The sequence below is a fragment of the Orycteropus afer genome, unplaced genomic scaffold (assembly GCF_000298275.1).
Source record: "Orycteropus afer afer isolate SDZICR_OR568_19922 unplaced genomic scaffold, OryAfe1.0 scaffold00181, whole genome shotgun sequence".
NCBI classification, from domain to species: domain Eukaryota; kingdom Metazoa; phylum Chordata; class Mammalia; order Tubulidentata; family Orycteropodidae; genus Orycteropus; species Orycteropus afer.
The window spans coordinates 6,348,671-6,373,023 of record NW_006921768.1 but is presented as its reverse complement, the minus strand read 5'-3'; the positions used below and the strand labels follow the sequence as shown (position 1 = coordinate 6,373,023).

General features: G+C 38.6%; 1 protein-coding gene across 1 annotated transcript in view; it reads left to right on the top strand.

Annotated features, from left to right (window-relative positions):
- The window catches only part of CUNH8orf34 (chromosome unknown C8orf34 homolog), a 514,153-nt gene that overhangs the window by 125,853 nt on the left and 363,947 nt on the right, over positions 1 to 24,353 (top strand). The window contains 2 exon segments of the mRNA XM_007947356.1: positions 2,405 to 2,552; positions 21,318 to 21,461. Of these exon segments, the coding sequence (XP_007945547.1) occupies positions 2,405 to 2,552; positions 21,318 to 21,461 (292 nt within the window).

Genomic DNA, 24,353 nt, shown 5'->3' with positions numbered 1-24,353 from the left:
TACTGCCTGGGAAACATGAGGAGGGGTTGCTATGAGTCAGGGCTGACTTGACAGCAGGTAACAACAACAACAAAGAAGAGCTCTGGTGACATAGTAGTTAAAACATTCAGCTGCTAACCAAAAATGTTGGTGGTTCAAACCCAGCAGCTACTCTGTGGGAGAAAGGTGAGGCAGTCTGTTTCCATAAGGATTCACAGCCTTGGAAAAAACCCTTTGTGGAAGTTCTTCTCTGCCCTGTAGGTTCACTATGAGCCAGCATGGACTTGATAGCAGGGTACTCCACCCAAACACAAAAAGCAGCCACTTGAAGATCTGAGGTTTGAAAAGCATTCAATGTAGGAGAAATAGCCACCACCTACAACAATTTTAAAAAGACCACGAAATGGAGAGATTCCAGCAACTTTCCCATTTAGAATCCTAATATTTGATTTTTTCTTAGTTAAGTTTGTGTGTCAACTTGCCTGGGCCTGGTTGAGTGGCTGGGTAGCTGGATGTAATATTCCCCATGATGAAACTGGTAATCAACTCCATGGTGGAATCTACTGTGAGCAGCTGAGTAGCTACCTTAGGGAAGTGGTCTGCTTCTTGTATATAAGGAGAAGCCTTGGGGGATGGTCTCTAGCTTATGGTATGTTTGAACTCTGCATGTAGCCATGTCATTGTTCAGAAGCCTGCCATGCTCTGCTGACCTTGGGGCTTTCAATGGACTTGAATTAACGGCCTGCCATGTGATTTGGTAACATCAAAACTGCCATTTTACTTGTCAACCTTGGGCTTGGCAGCCTCAACAGCCAGTAGCTGTCTGAGTGAAGAAAAGCCTCTAGCTCCAGTGGGCCAGGAGCAGGAGGCAGAACTGAAGCCCAAGGTTGAGGGGCTTTCACCCAGCGCCTAGAGCCTGGCACTTTGAACTCAGACTTAAAGCCTCCAAATTTTAAGAAAAAACTCCAGTTTGTTAAAGCCATTCCATTTTTGGTATATTCTGTCAGAGCAGCACTGTTGTTGCTGTTGTTAGGTGCCATCGAGTTGTTTCCAGCTCATAATGACCCCATGCACAGCAAAATGAAACACTGCCCGATCCCACGCCAGCTCCTTGATCCTTGCTATACTTGAGCCCATTGTCGCAGCCCTGTCAATCCATCTCATTGAAGGCCTTCCCCTCTTTTGTCGACCTTCCACCTTACCAAGCATGATATCCTTCTCCAGGGAATGGTCCCTTCTGACAACATGACCAAAGTAGGTGAGAGGAAGTCTGGCCATTCTCGCTTCCAGTGAGCATTTCGGCTGCACTTCCTCCAGGACAGACCTGTTGGTTCTTTTAGCAGTCCACGGTACTTTCAGCATTCTTTGCCAGCACAACTCAAAAGCATCAACTCTTCTTCGGTCTTCCTTATTCATTGTCCAGCTCTCACATGCATACGAAGCGATTGGAAATATCATGGCTTGTGTCAGGTGCACCTTAGGAGTCAGCCTCAGGGATCCCGGTGAGGAGAGGGTAGCCAGGCCACCCCCACAAACAGCAAGGCGGGAGAGCAGGAAAAGGACAGAAAAGGCCAAGGGGACTGGGTCAGAATGAATAGTCAGCCACAGGAATCCAGGTAAGGGTGGTTGGAGAGGTTTCCAACAGCTAAGGGAGACACCAGAGCTCCTTGTAAAAAGTAAACAATGACATTGGAATATTTGGTGTATGGTGATGTTTAGCAAGTTTAGTTTTTGATAGTATCTCTCAAAATAGTAATTTGAAGTTTAAAATTGATTTTTTTTTTCATTGTGGTAAGTACATGTATAATAAAGTGTTTCCGAATTCAATACTCTTGACATGTACAATTCTGTGACATTAATTTATGTTCATCATGTTGTTCAACCATCATCCTTATTCATTCCCACATTTTTCCATCACCCTTAACCAAAGCTCAGATTTTTAAAAAAGAATTTAAATATCTAGTATGTTTTTAGGAGCTCTGGTAGCATAGTGCCAAGGCACTTGACTGCTAACCAGGAGGCTGGCGGTTCAAACCCACCAGCCACTCCTCGGAAGGAAGGTTGGGCAATCCTACTTCCATAGTGATAACTGCCTCGGAAACCCAAGGAGGGGTCGCTAGGAGTCGGGGCCGACTCGATGGCGAATAACAACAACAACAAAGTATGTTTTTGGCTAGGTATAATAATATAAATAAATATATCTTGGTTTTGCCACGTTACCTCTGTAACTTAGACAATTTAATTAATTCTTTTGTTTTCTCAAGATGAAGACAATAGCTTGTGACTTTCTTGAAAAATTATCATGAGGATTAATTTAGTTGCTGTACATAAAGTAGTGTCTTACAGTATTAAGTGTTACATATTTGTTAGCTATTATTGCTGCAATTGTTATTAGATGTAAGTATTGCTCTATTTTTTCCTTTAGGAATTAATGACCAAATTAATAACTGAGACACCTGACCAGCCAATCCCATTTCTTATTGATCATCTTCAGTCTAAACAGGGAAATCGTGGACAACTTCAAAGAACTTTGTCTGGTTCTGCAGCTCTCTGGGCAGAAAGTGAAACATCAGGTAAATTTAAAGTATATGTTGGAATTAATTCTGAAATAAAAGACTATTATAAATTTAATGTAAAATGTATAAAAGTCTTTCTAATGATAAATCTCAATGGATAGCTACTACCTAGAGTTTTCATGTGTTTATCTGTGATTTCAACCCTTTGCTGAAGTTTGTCAATATATTCTTGCACTTGAATAGTTTGTTACACACTGTGCTTCAAAACACTAGAATATGTGGTTTCCATTTTAACAGAAGTAATATGTGGATATGCATGAGAAGATTTCAGTCTGTGTAAATTTAAATTAATTATTCCAACCTTTTATTATTTTCTTTTAATGAAGACTTTAAATGTTTGTCTGTATAGAAAGATCAAAAATAGATTTCTATAAAGTTACCTCTCTTGGTGTCCAAACTAATGAGCATCTATAAGTAAGTTCAGTTTTATGAAGATCCATTTGCTCTGGAGACTGGGAACCACCTTTTCTCTGTTTGCAGTAACCTCATCTTCCCACTAAAACACTGGAGAGATAATTGGATAGAGTCAACTTTGGCCTTTGCTTCTAAGATGTCTGTCCCAGGACGCTCTTTCTTTCTTTTTTGTTTTCCCATGCACTAGTGTGTTGGTTTTGACATTTACTTTCAAACCCAGATCTCTACCTGCTTGCTGTTTGGGTGACCACCTCCTCCCTTATTCCCATGGAGATCTAACTGAATGAACTCCAGATACTTTTCTGTCATGACAATATCATTATTCTTCTCTTCTTGGTGCAGTGTGAGATCCCATGAAAGGATGTTGGTCTTCATAATCTTAGAATGTGGTATTCTTATATATTGCCTTCTTGGGACCATGAGACAAGGCGACACTATAATGAGTAGGGTAGAAATCTCTGGTGTCAGTTATTCATGCAAAATTTATATACATCATGCAGGAAATTAGAATATGAGCTTTTGACATACGTAAGAGAGAACTCTTGGTTCTTCTGGGCCTCACCTTTTTGGGTTTAAATTCTAAGTAAGGTAAGCATATAGACATGTGCTTTCGTTTGTACGAGCTAACATGGCTAGATGAGTACTGTGAGCCCATTGAAGAAGCCATGCTATATAAGTTAAATCATAGTATCTAGAACAACAGTAGTGTAGTAGTTAAAATTGAGGATTTCTTGGCTTCAAGTGGCTCTGCCATTTAACTTGCATGCAGTGTTTTACATTGTGTTTCAGTTTCTTCATCTGTGAAGTAGGAATTAAAAAAAAAAAAAAAATTGCCATTGAGTTGATTCCAACTCATGGTGAGAGTAGAACTTCCCTGTAGGGTTTCCAAGGTTGGATTCTTTATGGAAGCAGACTGCCACATCTTTCTCCCATGGCACAACTGGTGAGTTGAGAACACCAACCTTTTAGTTAGTGGCTGTGAGCTATAACCACTGTGCCACAAGGGCTCCAAACTAGGAATAATATTACCTAACTCACATTCTTATAGGACCTATGGTGGCATAGTAGTTAAGGCATTTGACTACTAATCAGAAAGCCAATGGTTTGAACTCACCAGCCATTCCACAGGAGAAAGATGAGGCAGTTTGTTTTTGTAAAGATTTATAGCCTTGGAAATCCTGTGGGGGGCAGTTCTGCTCTGTCTACAGAGTCACTATGAGTCAAAATTGAGTCGATGGCAGTGTTGTTTTTTTTTTTTTTCCACATTGTTATGACTGAGGATTGAATGAGTTAATGCATGTAAAAGTCTTAGAAAAATATCTGTAAAATAGCAAATACTTAATCAACATTAGCTACTACTATTAATTGAATGTCTGTTTTCCTATTCTTTAGTTGTTGTTGTTGTTGTTGTTATGTGCCGTCGAGTCGGCCCTGACTCATAGCGACCCCTCCTTGGGTTTCCGAGGCAGTATCACTACGGAAGTAGGATTGCCCAACCTTCCTTCCGAGGAGTGGCTGGTGGGTTTGAACCACCAGCTTTCTGGTTAGCAGTCAAGTGCTTTAGCCACTACACTACCAGAACTTTAGTTATATCTTATTAAACCTGCATTATCTTAGCTTTTCTCTGGAACTTAAAGAGAAACCAGGGAAATAATAATTATAAAACAGTTTCCACAGAGAAGATTAAGAACTAGTACTGAAAGTTCCAGCTACCCGTAATTTAGGGAGAGTATTCTTTCTGATCTAATGTAGAAAACTTGCGTTTTTTTGTTTTTTTTTTTAATTAGGATTTGGGTGAAGATTTACAGAGTAAATTCACTTTTCATACAGCAGTTCACATATACTTTGTCTCATGTCATTGACCAAAATTTACAATGCAACAGCTCCCCTCCCACTTCCTCCCCATAGTTACCTCCTCCCAGTGTCCATCCCTTCATACTCTTCTGCACCCTGAGCTATCTCCCTGTGTATAAGCAGCCCTTCCTTCTCCCATGATTGCTTTCAGCACTTTTTTTGGTCTGCCAGGTCATCTCTGCCTCAGATTAGTAATCCATTGTATGTAGCACAGGGGTGTTTGTGTGATCACAGCAAGAATGTGAAGAATGCCATGTGAAGGTATTTTCAGATACAAACTCTAGATTTTTAAAGTCAATCGCAGGTGGAGGCTCATGTTTCTTGGTAAATTTCATTGCTTTACATTTGTAGCATTAGTTGTGGACAATGGTCACTCTCAGTTTAAATTATTTTAAATTATTCCATCTTTTATTTCCAGATTTAGTTAATGCCATTAATGTCTTATTTTGCTCTCAAGGTGTGCACACATACACCTGCAGCCTCTTTAGCCTCCAAAACTATCATTTTCAGCAATTTGGTTGCCATCTGACTTGAGTATGTTTGAAGGTTCTCTCCAGTCCCTCTCCTAGCCTCTGCTTTTAAACCATTTCTGATTTCCTCATACTCAGCTTTAGTTTGCTTTGGATTTGCTCCTCTCTGTGATCTCTTTTGCTATTTTGCCAGGAAACAGAACAAGTCTGTCTCCAAGAAACTTCTGGCTTCTGCATTTCTCTTCATTTTATCTCCTTTTCAGTATCCACATCTCAAAATTAAAAATTATCTGTTGCTTACTAATTATATTTTTCTTCTGGAATTTTCCATTTTAAAGCTTTAAAAATTTTAAATATTTAAGGTCTAATATTTACATTTTGCCATAAGAATTTTTATTCCAAAAATTTTTATTCCATTGTCAGAGGGTGAGATTGGAGGGTAGGGGAAAATTCTTATTTACTTCAGTCTTTTTTTGGGGGAATTAGTTATTTATTGTTTATTATTTTATTGTGGTCTTGGTGAAAGTTTACAGAGCAAATTACTTTTTCATTCAACAATTTATACACATGTTGTTTTGTAACATTTGTTGTAATCCTATCGATATAACCGTATTCTTCCTGTTTTTTCCCTGGGTTCCCTGTATTCATTCATTCTTCTTTCCTGACTTTTCCTGCCTTCTCAGCTTGGCTTTGGTGCAAATGCTGCCCTTTTGGTGTTACATGGCTAATTGTTTTAAAGATTACATTCTTCACTAGTGTTATTGCTCACTTATAGGCCTATCTGTTCTTTGGTTGTAAGGTGCTTCTTAGGACTGGGGAGAGGAGGTTCAGTTCCAGGTCTGAAGAGTGTCTAAGGGCCATAGTCTCAGGGGTTCCTCCAGCCTCTATTAGACCTGTAAATCTGGTCTTTTTTTTATGATTTTGAATTTTGTTCTATATTTTTCTTTCATTCTATCCAAGACCATCTTTGATCCATATTAGAATGGTCAGTAGTGGTAGCTGAGCACCATCTAGTTTTTCTGGTCTCAATGTAGTGAAGGCTGTGGTTCACACTTTCCATTGGTCCTTTGGATTAATTATTTCCTTAACTCTTTGATTTTCTTCACTCTTCTTTTCTCTGAGTGTGAGAGATCAAGAGTTACATCTTAGATGGCCACTCGCTAGCTTTTAAGACCACTACTCACTACAGTAAGATATTTACATCACTTTTGGGGAGGTGAAATAGTATTATCTAATATTTTTAAATTCTTAAATATTCTTAAGACATAAATATAGGAAAAAATATAGAGATGTCAGAGAAATGCTCATGGACCTTGAAACATGAAATCTGGTCTGCAGTCCTAGTTGTGCTACTTTGTAGTTAAGAATTGTTGTTGTTGTTGTTACGTGCCATCAAGTCAGCCCCAACTTATAGTGACCCCTCCTTGGGTTTCCGAGGCGGTATCACTGTGGAAGTAGATTGCCCAACCTTCCTTCCTAGGAGTGGCTGGTGGGCTTGAACTGCCAGCCCTCTGGTTAGCAGTCAAGTGCCTTAGGCACTATGCTACCAGAGCTCCTAATTAAGCATTGTTGTTTTTTGTTGTTGTTGTGTGCCATCAAGTCGGCCCCAACTCATAGCAACTCCTCCTTGGGTTTCTGAGGTAGTATCACTACAGAAGTAGATTGCCCTATCTTCCTTCCGGGGAGCAGCTGGTGGGTTTGAACTGCCAGCCTTCTGGTTAGCAGTCAAGTGCCTTAGCCACTATGCATAGCAAGGTAAAATAATTATGTTCAGTAAATCTCATTTTTATCATATTTTGAGAATCAGTTCTAATAAGATATGAAAAGTGCTTTTAAAATAAAAAATTATGGAAAATATTAATATTGTAGCCCATCCATAACTGATTACTTCATGAATCAAAATTTCTCACTCCATGTGGTAGCCAGCTCAGATTTTATTATCGTAATGTTTAGTGTGTGTAGATTATTCCTATACCTCAGAAGAAGGAAATGTGGATAAGCTCAATCGAATGGTGTATATGAGCTTTTGTGCTCTACTCTAGACTCACAGAACATGTGTTCTAAGATTCATCCATTGTTACAACTTATATGAAAGGAACCTATATGATAGGAAATCATAAATGTAAACCTTTGATCACAATTAGAAGTTGATATGTTTCTCGCCACGAAGAAAAGGTGGTTCTGGGAATTTATGTTTCATGTTTGGTATAACCAAGACTTATGTAGTGCTTACTATTCAACAGGCATTGTGACAACAGTCTTATATGTTAATTTAATTCTCATAACACTTTCCCAATTTTACAGTTCAGAAGACTGAGAAACAGAGAAGTTTACTAATTTGTTCAAGGGCATATTGTCAATAAGTAGCTGAACCCAACTGCTGCCTGAACTCAGGCAGCTTATAGAGTCCATGTTCTGCTGAGATCTGGTTTCACTATGCAGTAGAATTAATGAATAGATTCAGTTTTAAAATAGTGATGTCTAAGTAAAGAAGTATTTATTAAACAGATTCAAGATGGTGAGGATAAAATATCTTGAAAACAAAACAAACTCCATATTCATTTTTACAAATATTTATTGAATCTCTACTATGTGTCATGAATGATTCCAATAGGAATATGCCATTAAAAAAAAAAAAAAAAAAAAAGCCAAACTCACTGCCATCAAGTCAAATCTGACTCATAGCAACCCCACCTTGGATTGCCAAGGCAATATCACTACATAAGTAGATTGCCCAATCTTCCTTCTGAGGAGTGGCTAGTGGGTTTGAACTGCCAGCCTTCTGGTTAGCAGTCAGATGCCTTAGGCACTACGCCACCAGAGTTCCTGGAAATGCCATATCCTAAAATAATCATAGTATAATAAGGAAGAGAGATGCATACATAAATATTTGAAATGAATTTTAGATTATGAGTCCTATAGTGGAAATTTACAGGAGTAAGATAGGGCAGTCTGTTTTATAAAAATTTGCAACCTTAAAAGCTCTTTGGGACAGTTCTACCTCTGTCCTATGGGGTCACTACAAATTAGAATCTAATTGACGGCAGTAAGTATATTGGAAATTAACAAAGAATTGTATGGGTACGAAGAAAGTAGATATTTAGGTCAGTTAAAATTCAGACATATTTTGTGAAGGAAATAGCAAGAAGATAGGAATAATAAGAAGGAAATAGCCAGGATGGCCTGATTTTGGTCTAAAAAGTACATTTTGGTAGATATCATGCCTAAACTATCTTAATCCTTTCAAGAGTGAATTATTTTCTCTTTTGAATTTTTGTTGAAACTATGTGTTTTCAGTAATAGGAGGCATTTTGAATGAAATAGAAAAAAATTGAGATAATACTTATTTTGATACAATTAGTGGGATACATATGTTCCAAGGAATCTCTGATTCCTGACAGAGGTTGGTGGGATGAGGCACATTTCTTCAGATTCATGCAGTTATACAGGCTCGTACCAGATGACCAAGCTAGAAAAAACTCACTGCCATTGAGTCAATTCTGACTTACAGCTACCCCAACTGGGTTTCCAAGGCTATAAATCTTCACAGAAGCAGAGTTCCTCGTCTTTCCATGGAGTGACTTGTGGGTTTGAACTGCTGACATTTTGGTTAGTAGGCGAGTGCCTTAGCCACTACACAACTAGAGCTCCTTCACCAGATGGCACCATGCACTAAAAGTGGGATAATAACTTCCCACTAAACCACAGAGTTAGAAAATGTAAGTCCCACAAGTCACAAAAAGATAAAAGGATTATAATCAGACTGTAAAAGTCAGCTAAACAGACATGTCAAGAAAGAGCAATATCAAAGGGCCTGAAGCAGCATGATGTACATGAGCTACAACAAGAAGGCTGGTATTTTAAGGAGTGGGTTAGTAGGGATCAGGCCTGACACATACTCTCTATAGGGAGATGTTGAAGTGATTTAAATAGAAAGTGTAATGACTGGATTATCATGTTGCATTCATCATTCTGACTGGTTTGAAGAGTGTATTGAGAAAGATAAAATCATAAGAAACCAGTATGGAGGCTGCTCAATGGCACAATTGAGAAATGAAAGACACAAAGCTACTAGTAAGGATGGGGAAGATAGGAGAAATTCCAGATATATTGAAAAGCATTGTTTCCTGTTGCTATGTAATAAATTCTGAGACTTTAAACAGCATACATGTAGTTTCTTAGTTTCTGTGGTTCAGGAGTCTGAACAAAGCTTAGTTGGGTCCTCTGCTAGACTTAAAAGGCTACATCAAGGTGTTGACTGAGTTGCATTCTCATCCTTAGGCTGGACTAGGGAAAAATTCACTGTCATGCTCATTCAGGTTGTTGGCAGAAGTCATTTCCGTGTAGCTGAATGATCGAGGTTCCTGTTTTCTTGCTGTCTGTCAGCCAGGGGCTACTCTCAACTCCTAGAGGCAACCTACAGTTCCATGCTACAAGATTCTTCATAACGTGACAGCTTACTTCTTTGAAGCCAGCAAAGGAATCTCTCCCAGTCAAGTCAGCTAAGGTGGAGTGTTATAAAACATAATGTAATTATGACATTGATATTAGATCACCTTTACCATATTCTATTGATTATAAACAAGTAAAATGTCCTGTCTGCACTCAAGTGGACAGGAATATACAAGGTATACAACAGTGGGCAGAAATCATGAGGCAATTTTAGAATTCTGCCCATGACAAGTCTTTAATGTCTCTGCTTAGAGACAGTGAAGGAGGCAAGCAAGTCAGTAAACCAAGAGTTATAATGATTACTAGAATCTTTATCAATAATCATTAATTATTGTAAGCAGTATAACTCAGTTTACTGATATGGGAATAAGATGAATAATTGTTTACTAGAGCAAGATTGAACCACAGGACTAAATTTATGAAGAACATTTGTAAATTCAGTTCTAATTAGTGAATTTGAGTTTCTTGTGGGACACGTGTGGATTCCAGCAGGCAGCTGGATATAAATCTAAAGTTTTGGAGATGGGTCAAGCAGGAGTCACAGATGTGGCATTTCAATTTCATACACATAATCAGTAAAACCATGAGAGTGAAAGAATGGAAGAATATAGGATTAACTGGAAGAAGACAAGTATGAGATAAGACCTTGGTGGACTGATTTTCTCTGTTTATTAAAAGGTGAGGTTATTTGCTGAGGACAAGAGGGATGAGGATTCATAGAGGAATTTGAATTGAGTGTTGTCAGTTATAGAGTCATCTAGGAAAAGGGAAAAGTAGTTCTTAAAAAACTTGCCTGTCAGTTTGTTGTACTCTGGTGGCTTGCATGTTGCTGTGAGGCTTGAGGCTGTTCCATCCACTTCTCAAAGAATTGGCCAGGGAAAACCTTATGAATAGCAGAGAAACACTGTCTGATACATTGCTGTGCAACTTTATGAATAGCCTTCAAACACTGTCTGGTGCCATGCAGGAGGTTGCACTGTTCTAGTTACCTAGTGCTGCTCTGACAAGAATATACCACAATGGGATGGCCTTAACAAACAGTTGTTTATTCTCTTACAGTTCAGAAGACTAAAAGTCTGAGTTCAAAGTGCCAGGCTCTAGGTGCTGTGTGAAAGTCTCTTGACCTTGGGCTTCATTTCTGTCTCTTTCTCCTGGCCCACTGAAGCTAGAGGCATCTCTTCACTCAGGTAGCTACTGGCTGCTGAGGCTAACAAGCTCAAGGTCAACAAATAAAATGGCACAGTCCTGATGTTACCAAACCACATGACAGGCCATTAACTCAAGTCCATTGTAAGTCCCAAGGTTGGCAGAGCATGGTAGGCTGCTGAGCAATGACAAAGCTACATTACAGCGTCCAAGGGATTTGGAAGACACCTACTTAACCAACTGACTGGAAGAAATCCATATTTGTACCCATTCCAAAGAAAGGTGATCCTGCAGAATGTGGAAATTATTGAACAATATCATTAATATCATATGCAAATAAAATCTTGCTGAAGATAATTCAAAAACAATTGCAGCAGTATATTGACAGAGAACTTCCAGAAATGCAAGCTAGTTTCAGGAGAGGATGTGGAACGAGGGATACCATTGCTGATGTCAGATGGATCTTGGCTCAAAGCAAAGAATACCAGAAAGATGTTTACTTGTGTTTTATTGATTGTGCAAAAGCATTTGATTGTGTGGATCATAACAAATTGTGGATAACACTGAGAAGAATGGGAATTCCAGAACACTTAATTGTACTCATGAGGAATGTGTACATAGACCAGGAAGCTGTTATTTGAACAGAAAAAGAGGACACCACATAGTTTAAAATCAAGAAGGGAGTGCATAAGGGTTTTATCCTTTCACCATACTCGTTCAATTTGCATGCTGAGCAAATAATCTGAGAAGCTGAACTATATGAAGAAGAACACGGCATCAAGATTGGAGGAAGAATCATTAACAACCTGCGATAGGCTGAGGACACAATTTTGGTTGCTGAAAGTGAGATGACTTGAGGCACTTACTGATAAAGATTGAAGACTACACTCTACAGTAGGGATTACATTTCAATATAAAGAAAACAAAAATCCTCCCAATAGACCTATAAGCAGAATCATGATTAAATGGAGACAAGACTAAAGTTGGTTCTACAATCCACGCAAATGGAAGCAGCAGTCAGAACATCAGAAGATGTATAGCACTGGGCAAATCAGCTGCAAAGGACCTCTTTCAAGTGTTGAAGAGCAAAGATATTTCCTGGAGGACTAAGGTGTGCCTGACACAAGCCATGGTATTTTGAATCACCTCATATGCATGTGAGAGCTGGACCATGAAAAAGGAAGACTGAAGAAAAATTGATGCTTTTGAGTTGTGGTGCTGGCAAAGAATGCTGAAAGTACCATGGACTGCTAAAAGATCTAAAAAATCTGTCCTGAAGGAAGTGCAGCCAGAATGCTCCTTGGAAGCAAGAATGGCCAGACTTCGTCTCACCTACGTTGGTCATGTTGTCAGAGGCACATTCCCTGGAGAAGGATGTCATGCTTGATAAGTGGAGGGTCGACAAAAGAGGGCAAGGCCCTCAAGGAGATGGATTGACACAGTGGCTGTGGCGATTGGCTCATGTATGGCAAGGATCGTGGAGCTGGCACAGGACCGGGCAGTGTTTTGTTCTGCTATGCATAGGGTCGCTATGAGTTAGAGACAACTCGACAACACCTAAGGACAACAACAGTTCTCAAAAGGAAAACAAAAATGTCCAATCAGTTCTGGGACCTAATTGAAGTTCAAGATCATTAATTAATCATGGAAATCATCTGCAAGATAGTGATTTTTTTTTTTCCCTGAAGCAGTACTGAATGGTGAGTAGAGGAAACAGTTTGAAGGAGTGAATGAGAATTATGGTTGTGAGGAACTATGTGTGGGGAGTTTTGCTGAAGGACTGAGAATTTTTATGTGCAAATTGTCCAGGTGATAAAGCATGTGTTCTAGTATGAGAGGTTAGTGAGCAAGAGCAGTAAGAGGGTTAGACATAAAAAGCAAAAAGCAAAGCAGAGAGCTAAAGCCCTTTATGAGGTCATTGTAGGCATATAGGTGCAATAAAAATATGAGAGATCCAGAAGGATAAGTGTTGTTTTGAGAGACTGTGGTATTTCAGATTAAGGTTTTAGAAGCACTTTGGTTTCAAAAGGCTCCTCTAAGTAGAATGTCCACTATTATATTAGAAAAGCAATGATGAGAAAGTCCTATGGATAACCCTGGTTTGAAGGTGTTTGAAGTATCTGGGAAGTAAAGCTCTTCAGAGTTGAGGAAGCCAAGGAAGTGTAAGGATTAAGAAATGGTTTGTCTAAGGATTAAGAGGTCAAGCCACAAAGTTTTATCCAAGTTATTGAAAGGACAAGGAAGTCTGTGTCAATGTCTTCAGTAACACTGTGGGAAATAAACAGAGACGGAAAGATAGCAGTAATGAATATGGGTGAGCATTGTAGACAGGCAGCATTTACCTCAAGAGATGAGGGACTTTTGATTTACTATTGAGACAGCCTATTATAGAGATGAGGTGCTCTGGTGGGCAATAGTTTGAATCCACCAGTCTTGCAAACCCTATGGGGCAGTTCTACTCTGTCCTATAGGGTCACTATGAGTTGGAATCAAATCGATGAAAGTGGGTTAGTTTTTTTTTTTTTTTTTTTTTTTGGATTATAGAGGCAGCATAAGGCATTTGACTGCTAACTCCTCAGAAGGAAGGTTGGGTAATCTACTTCTGTAATGATATTGCCTCGGAAACCCAAAGAGGGCTCGCTATGAGTTGGACCCGACTCAACGGCAGAAAGTATGGTTTAGTTTTTGATTACCTTGGTCCATTATGGACCAATAAATCTTAGTTACTTTTTTTTTTTTTTTTTTAATAGCCTATGGCATTTGGAACATAGGGAAATGAACACCCTCCATTGCCAGAAACTGCAGAGGAGGGAGTGCTCTTGTGGAAGAATGAGGTGTTTGTTAAGATGTGAAATTGGGGGATTTGAAGATACAGGAATTCTCCATTGAATGTGTCGTTCAAAGCCAAGAAGAAGGATTTTAGAGGGTAGAGTATGCAAGAGGGCAAAGGAAAGCATAGAGTTATTCTTAGATATAAATAGAATGAAACAGGTTATAATTTAAGTGACAATAAATAATGCCAGTTTAAACCATCACTGTAATTTTAAATGAATTATTTTGGTGCATTTTCTAATTAGCTAGAATCTCTGTATTCAAAGTACATGGATATTATTCTTTTTGAAAGTAGAAAAATATCTGAAAAGTGTCCTCTTTTGCCTTTAAATGTATATAGCAATTTAGGATTAAACATTTTCTCCTCAAAATCGGACATTTAATTAGTTTTCTTGAATATTTATGGGATTTATTTTTTCTTTAATTTTTATAGTCAGAAGTTTTACTGGAATGTCTAGAAGATAGTCTCTTTTCTACTACAATACTGACTTGTATTCAGTGATTCATTTCAGTCAGCAAACCCAGGTCTTCAGCCTAGAACAGTTTACTTCTTGTGTGCTTGGTTATTGCTTCCATTATATTTGTTTTGATTTTTCTTCTGGAAAATAAACTGTGTACATTGAGTCTCCTTTGCTGTCTTCCATTATTTGGCATTATATTTGACTGTCTTGCTTTATTGACTATCTTCTGGGGGAAGTCTATCTAGTGTATTCTGTGTTACTGATTCAATTTTCCATAGTATTAGTTTTCTTTCTGTCTTTGAACACCAATTTAAATCTTGGTATTGCATTTTGGTTTCCTGTCACTATTTTCTTATCTCATCTTTTTTTTTTTTTTCTCATTTCTATCTGTGGTTGCATTTTCATCATTGGTTGGTTAACCTTTGTCAGCTCTCATTTGTCATATTTCTTAGAGTCCATTTTCTTTCATTTTATTGAGAAGATAATACAGCTGTGTTCTAAAATTTAACATACTTCATAGTAAATCTTTTTCAAAACTGTGAATTTCCTTTCATCTTGAGTTCTATATTCTTTTTACATTGACTATTTTTCTTAAAAAGATATAATTTCTGTTTTCCAAGTTTAAATGGGAGCATTCTATCTACCTCTTCATTTGTCAAAACAGTATAGGCAGGGAGTCTTCTTTGTCTCCATCACAATATAAGAACCAAACTCACTGCCATAGAGTCAATTCCAATGCATAGCGACCTTATATGACAGAGTATAAATGTTTCATAGGGTTTCCAAAGCTGTAAATCTTTATGGGAGCAGATTGCCTCAGCTTTCTCCCACTGAGCAGTTGGTAGGTTTGAACTGCTGACCTTTTGGTTAGCACTTTAACCCCTTGGTACTGTTCAGATGCTTCTCAAAAATTTTAGAAATATAGGTGAAATACATGCCTTCTATTAAAATTTCCAATTTTGGTTGAAACTATTAGTCTCTGCTCAAGTGATCTGTGACTTCATGCCTCTTCTTTTCAATTGACTAAATAAGAAAAATATTATTGCTAGATTATTTGAATCAAATATGGATTTTTTATTTCCCCTTGCCAAAAGTAGGAAATGAAGAAAGTTACAAAATTTAGTGCATCATTTCTATTTGGCCTTTTGTACTTTTTCTTTGTATCATGTTGTTGTTGTTAGGTGCTATCGAGTCATCTCTAACTCATAGTGACCCCATGTACAGCAGAATGAAACACTGTCCAGTCCTGTGCCAGCTCCATGATCCCTGCTATACCTGAGCCCATGGTTGCAGCCACTGTGTCAGTCCATCTTGTTGAGGGTCTTCCCCTCTTTCTTTGACCCTCCACTTTACCAAGTATGATGTCCTTCTCCAGGAAATGGTCTCTTACATTACCAAAGTAGGTGAGGTGAAGTTTGGCCAGACTTGCTTCCAAAGAGCATTCTGGCTGCTCTTCTTTCAGGACAGATTTGTTAAGTTCTTTTAGCAGTCCATGGTAGTTTCGGCATTCCTCACCAGCACCACAACTCAAAAGCATCGACTCTTCTTCGGTTCTTTCTTATTCATTGTCCAGCTCTTTGTCTCCATCACAATATAACAACTAAAAACATGCATGTGAGGTGATTGAAAAATAATATGGCTTATGTCAGGTGCATGTTAGTTCCCAAGGAGACATCTTTGCTCCTCAGCACCTGAAGGAGGTCTTTTGCAGCCAATTTGCCCAGTGCTATATGTCATCTGATACCTTGACTGCTGCTTCCATTGGTGTTGATTGTAGAACCAAGTAATATGAAGTCTTTGACAAGTTCAATCTTTTCTCCGTTTATTATGATGCTGCTTATTGGTCCAGTTGTGAGGAGTTTTGTTTTCTTTATATTGAGGTGCAATCCATACTGCAGACTAGATTCTTCAATCTTCATCAATAAGTGTTTCAAGTCATCCTCACCCTCAGCAAGCAGAGTTGTGTCTTCAGCATATTGCAGGTTGTTAATGATTCTTCCTCTAATACTGATGCCACATTCTGCCTCATACAGTCCAGCTTCTCAGATTATTTGATCAGTGTGGATATTAAATAAGTATGGTGAAAGGATACAACCCTGATGTACTCCCTTCTTGATTTTAAACCATGCAGTGTTCCCTTGTTCTGTTCAAATGACAGCTTCTTGGTTTATGTACAGGCTCCTCATGAGTACAATTAAGTGTTCTGGAATTCCCATTCTTCTCAATGTTATCCATAATATGTTATGATTCACACAATCAAATGCTTTTTGCATAGTCAATAAAACACAAGTAAACACCTTTCTGGTATTCTTTGCTTTGAGCCAAGGTCCATCTGACATTAGCAATGATATCCCTTGTTCCATATCCTCTTCTAAATCCAGCTTGCATTTCTGGAAGTTCTCTGTCAGTATACTGCTACAACCATTTTTGAATTATGTTCAGTAAGATTTTACTTGTGTGCGATATTAATGATATTGTTCAATAATTTCCACATTCTGTGGGGTCACCTTTCTTTGGAATGGGTACAAATATGGATTTCTTCCAGTCAATTGGCCAAGTATCTGTCTTCCAAATCCCCTGATATAGCTGAGTGAGTGCCTCTAGTGTGGCATCCATTTGTTGAAACATCTCAGTGGGTGTGGTAGTTAAGTTCATGTGTCAGCTTGGCTGGGCCCAGTTGAATGGCTGGGCAGCTGGATGTAATTATTCCCCATGGTGAAATCTATTGGTGCAGCTGATTAGCTGCTTTAGGGATGTGGTCTGCTTCCGTTATATAAGAAACAGCTTTGGGAATGGTCTCTAGCCTTTTGTTTGAACCCTTCATGTAGCCAAGTCATTGTTCAACAACCTGCCATGCCCTGCCGATCTTGGGACTTCATCTGAACTTGAATCAGTGGCCTGCCATGTTGTTTTTTAACATTGGGACTGGGTCTTTTTACTTTCAACCTTGGGTTTGTCAGCCTCAGCAACCAGAAGCTGTCTGAGTGAAGAAAAGCCTCCAGCTTCAGTGGGCCATGACCAGGAGGCAGAGCTGAAGCCCAAGGTTGAGGGGCTTTCACCCAGCATCCAGAGCCTGGCACTTTGAACTTGGACTTAAAACCTCCAAATTGTAAGAGAATAAACTCCTGTTTGTTTAAGCCATCCCATTTGGTATTTTCTGTTAGACCAGCACAGAGGTAACCAGAACAATGGGTATCCCATCAATTCCTGAAGGCTTGTTTTTCACCATTTCCTTCAGTGCAGCTTTGACTTCTTCCTTCAGTACCATTGGTTCTTGATCATATGCCACCTCCTGAAATTGATGAATATCAACCAATTCTTTTTGGTACAGTGACTCTGTATTCCTTCCATCTTCTTTTGATGTTTTCTGCATCATTCAGTATTTTGCTCACAGAATCTTTCAATATTGCAACTTGAGGCTTGAATTTTTTCTTCAGTTCTTTCAGCTAGAGAAATGCCGAGGGTGGTCTTCTCTTTTGGTTTTCTAACTCCAGGCCTTTGCACATTTCATTATAATAATTGTTGTCTTATTGAGCTGCTATTTGAAATCTTCTGTTCAGCTTTTTTATCTTGTCATCTCTTCCATTTATTTTAGCCACTCTCCATTCAATGGCAAGTTTCAGAGCTTCTTCTGACACCCATTTTGGCGTTTTCTTCCTATCCTGTCATTTTAAGACCTTTTGCTTTCTTCATGGATGATCTTGATGTCATCCCACAATTCCTCTGGTTTTCAGTCATAGGTGTTCAATGCATCAAATCTATTCTTTAGATGGTCTCTAAATTCAGGAGGGATATGTTCAAGGTCGTATTTTGGCTTTCATGGACTTATTTTAATTGTCTTCCACTTGAACTGGAACTTGTATATTAGCAGTTGATAGTCTGTTCCACAGTCAACTCCTGGCCTTGTTTTGGCTGAAGATATTGAGCTTCTCCATTGCCTCTTGCCACAGATGCAGTCGATCTGATTCCTGTGCACTCCATCTGGCAAAGTCCATGTGTGTAGCTGCCATTTGTGTTGTTGAAAAGAAGTATTTGCAATGAATAAGTCGTTGGTCTTGCTAAATTCTATCATGCAATCACCAGCATTATTTTTGTCACCAAGGCCACATTTTCCAACTACCAGTGATTCTTCTTTGTTTCCAACTTTTGCATTCTAATCACCAGTGATAATTAGCACATCTTGATTGCAAGTTCAGTCAATTTCAGTCTGCAGAAGGTGGTAAAAATCTTCAGTTTCCTCATCTTTGGCTTTGGTGGTTGGTGCATAAATTTGAATAGTAGTAGTATTAACTGGCATGCCTTATACACAAAAATGCAACCATTACCATGAAGTCAGACCTGACTCATAGCTACCCCTCCTTGGGTTTCCGAGGTGGTATCACTACAGAATTAGGTTGCCCAACCTTCCATCCAAGGAATGGCCAGTGGGTTTGAACCTCCGGCCTTTTGGTTAGCAGCCAAGTGCCTTAGGCACTACGCTAAATGTATGGATATTATTCTATCACTGATAGCATTGTATTTCAGGATAGATATTGAAACATTATTTGTGGTGATGAATGCCACTCCATTCCTCTTCAGTTTGCTCTCATTCCCAGCATAGTAGATCATATGGTTGTCTGATTCAAAATGGCTAAACTGGTCCATTTCAGCTCACTAATGTGTAGAATAACAATCTTTATCCACTCCATTTCATTTTTGACAACTTCCAATTTTCCTGGATATATGCTTTGTACATTCCGTGTTCTGATTATTAATGGATTTTACAAGTGTCTCTCCTCAATTTGAGTCATGCCACATCAGCAAATGTAGGTTCTGAAAGCTTTTCTTTATCCATATCATTAAGGTTGGTTCTACTCTGATGAGGCAGCTCTTTCCTAGTTGTGTTTTTAGCATCTTCTGACCTGAGGGGACCATCTTCCAGCACTGTATCAGACGATGTTTCAGGGCTATTCATAAAGTTTTCCAATAATGTATCAGACAGTGTTTCTCTGCTATTCATATGGTTTTTCCTGACCAATTCTTTGAGAAGTAGATGGGCTCTTCCATCTTCTTAGTCTGTCTCAGTCTAGAAGCTCCACTGAAACCCATTCACCATGGGGAACCCTGCTGGCATTTGAAACACTGGTGGCACAGCCTCCAGGCTTACAGCAACACACAAGCCATCACAGTAGGACAAACTGACAGATGAGTTCATCTCTCTTAGCTGTTCCAAACTTCTCTGCCCACTTTCTGGTCTTTCCCCTACCTGTTTTGGTCATTGGCCCTGGATTTTTCCCTCTTCCTGTCTGGGAGGAAACTCTCCCTCTCCTTAACTGGATCTGGCCATTGGCCCTAGCTTCTTTCCACAGCTTCCTGACATGGGTGGGTTCTCTCCTGCCCCTTACCTGCATTGGGACCATCGGCTCTGGCTTTATATCATGGGATATTATATTTTATAACAAGGATTCTTTCTTCCTGTTGCTATGTAGCATTAGAAAAAAATTGTTATAGTTGTTGTTAGTTAGTTATTATTGAGTAGGGGGCAACTCAAACTTTCATGTTAATATTGTGCTTAACTAGCTGTTACCCAATTTGTCTACTTCCATCACGCCATTGAATCCCAAAAGAGGCAACAAAGCAAAACAAAAATCAACCAAGCATTAGGCAAAAGTAATATTGGTCAGTGGTGTGCTGGAACTCAAGGGGTACTCATGGAGATATTTCCAGAAGGTATTAGAAGATTTCTGGACATCCTCAATGGTGGCTTCTCTTTTTGTTGGTTTTCAATCTAGCACTATTTCTCTGTGTGCATCTATTTTGGAGACATAATTTCTTCCTTTACCACCTGTCAGTTTTTGTGTTATGGTGGCTTGCATGATGCTATGATGCTAGATATTATGCCACCAGGGGTTCAAATGCTGATAGGGTCACTCATGATGGACAAGATTCAGTGGAGCTTCCAGACTAAGACAGACTAGAAAAGGCCTGGGTCTACTTTCAACAATCAGCCAATGAAAAACCTATGGATCACAACAGAATATTGTCTAACATAGTGCTTGAAGATGAGTCCCTAGGTTGGAAGGTGCTATATAGTAGCTGCAAAATGGGCTCAAATGTGCCAAAGATCATGAAGATGGCTCAGGACTGGGCAAGTTTTGTTATGCTGTGCATAGAACAAATTGGATAACAACTAGTTAAGCACAATCTTAACATGAAAGTTTGAAGAATTCATGAGTTGTTTAGTGATGTTTGTCATTATTATGTGCCACCACGTTGATTCCAATCTATACTTATAGGTAGTGGCCCTATAAGTAGTGATGTCTAACTGGTATTTCTATGAGGGTGACCAGAGAAAGTTTGAGTCATCAACAAAACTAGGATAGTTTAACAACTTGTAAGTTAAGACAAGAACACATAAGAAAATTCTGAGAAGTGCTATTTAGATGGAATAGATGGAAGATAATAAAAAAGTGGATGAGCAGAAAAGGAGTGGTCAGGTGGATAATACAGGGACCAGGAGAATATAATAAATACCCTGAGAATAAAGAAAATTCTGCAAACATTGGTCTGTCTAAAAATATGAGATTCAGCAAGAGAATCACGAGGGATGAAATTTGGGAAAGATAATTTAATTTGGCAATTGACTTGACATTGAACACCTTTGAAGGGAAACTGTAACTAAATTGGTTGAATTAATCTTTCTTAAATGGAGTAGGAAAAAAACGGTGATGCTATGGAAGAAATTTAGGGGAATGTCAATAGCTTTATGTCTCACACTGAATAATGGATAAGATAGCATCACATGAGTGAAATTTACTTAAATGTTTATTTTTATTTGCAACAGAATAAAATTATTTGTTCTATGACACTCATTCTTTTAAGGAATATTATTTTAAGTAGTGGAAACCTATGCCATAAAAAAACTTTTCATATAATTTAGTAGCTTAATATGATGTAATCTTGATCATATTCATATCCAAACTGATTCAAATCCCGAATTCAAATTCACAAGGAAATACATTTGGTTGTATGTATTGTTTCTGGATATGAAGATACCTATAACTTTTGTCAGGTATCTAGTGACTTCATAGATTTCACTTGAAAAAAAAATTAAGCACTTATCATTTGGTTTTTATATGTATTTTGTTTAATAGAATATAAAGGAACAAGAAGGGATTTCAGAAATTATGATAAACCCTGGCAACTAAATGCGAAGAAGCCTAAAAAGTCGAAAAGTGACATTGCTGTGTCTAATATTTCTCCACCATCATCGGAATCCAAAGCATGTAAGGAAGCTTGTTATTCACATGTTACTTAATGCATGTAAGTCTGTGTTATCAACAAAATGAAGGGATGGTAAGAATTGACGCCACACTTTCATCTGAGATTTCTAGCTACTAATCCTAATGAGGAGCTCTGGTAGCATAGTGCCTAAGGCACTTGACTGCTTATCAGAAGGCTGGCGGTTCAAACCCACCAGCCACTCCTTGGAAGGAAGGTTGGGCAATCCTACTTCCGTAGTGACACTGCCTCGAAAACCCAAGGAGGGGTCGCTATGAGTCAGGGCTGACTCGACGGCAAATAACGACAACAAATCTAATGAATTTCACTTTCATTTTAGCATTAACATTGAGTTTTATTTATGTATATATAATAATCTTATTATTACATGGGTAATTGATTTAGATCTTTTAAAATATAATATCGCATTAAATTTGTAAAGTGCATGGAGCAGGCCCCTTGCCTCTCATGACCGGTTGTAGCCTTGTATCATATTCAAAAGCAGTGCTATTCCTGCTGTTTATTCAGTACATAAAAACAAATTAAATCTTTTGGAGAAGAAGCAAAGGAAATTTCTATTCATAACATTTAACTAAGTTAAAAAAATTAAACAACAAACAGTCCTTCAGCTGAACCTCCCTCCCCACTAATTTTTTATGACAGAAGTCCATATAACGTTTCTCTCTCCCATTGCCCAAAGTACCCCTTCTTCATCAATTGTCCTTTTTTCCCACTGCCTTAATAGACTTTGAGTATATTGATGCTTTGCTTCTACTGTATGCTTATAAATACACCATCTAGTGCAGGACTCTATGCAGGTCAGTTTTCCTTGGAAAACAGGAAGATTGAAAGCTGCTCTTTTTATACTTTAGTTTTTTGTACTTGTTACAGAGTAAGCTGTTTGATTTTAATTTCAACAGAGCAATGGGTAGGTAAAAGATATTGTACTGAATGAAATAAGTGAATCACAGGAGGACAAATATTTTGTTAGTCCACTATTGTATACAGTCAAGGAAAGGTTTACACATGGAAGGAAACTTTGTTTGTTACCAGGGATAAGAGGGGAGGGGAGGAAAAATTTCTAGATAAGCAAAAGACAAGTATTGATTTGGGTGAAGGGAAAAGCAGTATACCAAAAGTGAGTGACCAGAACAACAACACTAAGGAAAAGGAAGACACAGAGAGGTGTACACAAGGTACAGACAACAAAAATAAATACTTTTACATACATAATACTGGATTATCAATAATAACAAACTTTAATCTGTGCATGCAACATAATTAGGCTGAATGATCAGGTATGCTTAGGCAAAAAGGAATAAACCAATAAGTTTGGGAGATGATATTTCTACATACTTATTTGTATGTGCTAGAAGAATGCCCATATATATAATAGAGCTAGCAGGGGGCAGAGTTATGATAACTTCTTAGCCACAGCCAACCACCCTGAGGAAGCAAGCTTTTGGGCCTGTGGGCACAGAATCATGCTTGCGGGGACCTCAAGCTCAATTGACATAATATACTACACAAAAGCATTGTTCTACACCCCACTTTGACGTGTAGCTACTAGGGTCTTAAAAACTTGCCCATGGCCATCTGGGTTGCAACAATTGATCTCTCCTCATCCAGAGCAAAGAACAGTGAAGAAAACCAAAGACTTGTGGAAACATCTAGTCCAACACACTAGTGGACCATGCAAACCTTAGTCTACTTGACCATGAGACCCGAAGAACTAGATAGTGCCTGACTGCCACTGTCAAAAGGATCAGTATGGGAGATCCTGGATAGTTGGGGAGAAAAATGTGGAACCAAACTCAAAATCATAAAGGCCATGCTTACTGGTCTGATAGAAACTAGTTAAACCCCTGAGAGTAGAGACTCTAGTCATCCTTTTGGCCTGGATTAAACCCATTCATATGGCTTCCAGGAGCTCTGGTAGCATGGTGCCTAAGGCATTTGACCGCTAACCCAGAAGGCTGGTGGTTCATACTCACCAGCCAATCCTTGGATGGAAGATTGGGTTATCTACTTCCTTAGTGATACCGCTTTGGAAACCCACAGAGGGGTTGCTATGAGTCAGATCTGACTTGACGGCAGTGAGTTTGTGTAAGTTTTGCATGTGGCTTCCAGCCAAACAATAAACAGATGTATGAGGTGAATATTTATACCAGGTAGGTACACTCCTTAGAATAAACAACCATGGGAGATCAGAAGGGCAGTATTTTCACAGGGAGATAGCTCAGAGGGCAGGAAGACATAGGAAAGAAGGGCACAGGGAAAGGGTAGCCAGAGCAAGGAGGTGGGAAGAGAACTGTTATATTATGGGGATTACGATCAATGTCATGAAACAAAATGTGTATGAACTATTGAATGGAAAATATGGAAAATGAATTTGCTCTGAAAACTTTTATCCAAATCACTTTCTTGGATTCTATCCCTTTGAATAGAAAATGGTAAAAAGCCTAATTGTTTTGCAGTATCTACCTTCTTTAGGAGTTGCTTCCTAGCCTCAGAGTTCAATTGGTAGTTTGGAACTTGATAATATCCCTATCTGTTCATGTGACCTAATCCTAACTTTTGGTTCCAAAGAATGTTAGCTTTTTTAAAGCAAAAATAATAATAAAGTACCATGAATTTTTTTATAGCATATGTAGAAATAAAATACAGCATGTGGCATTGATAATAAAATGGATTCAGTATTAATTAGAAATATATTGTTAAGAAGATGTTAGACTTCATGAATAAATGGAGTCTTTTGAGTATAGACTGTGATGGATTAAAAGTACATATTGCAGAGAAGAGTGTTCAGCCAGGGGGCAGTTTAAGCATAGGTCTGAAACAAGGCGGGCTTGTGCTTACTCACTGATCTGCACTGAACACGTTCCCTTGTTACCCTACCGAGAGGGACC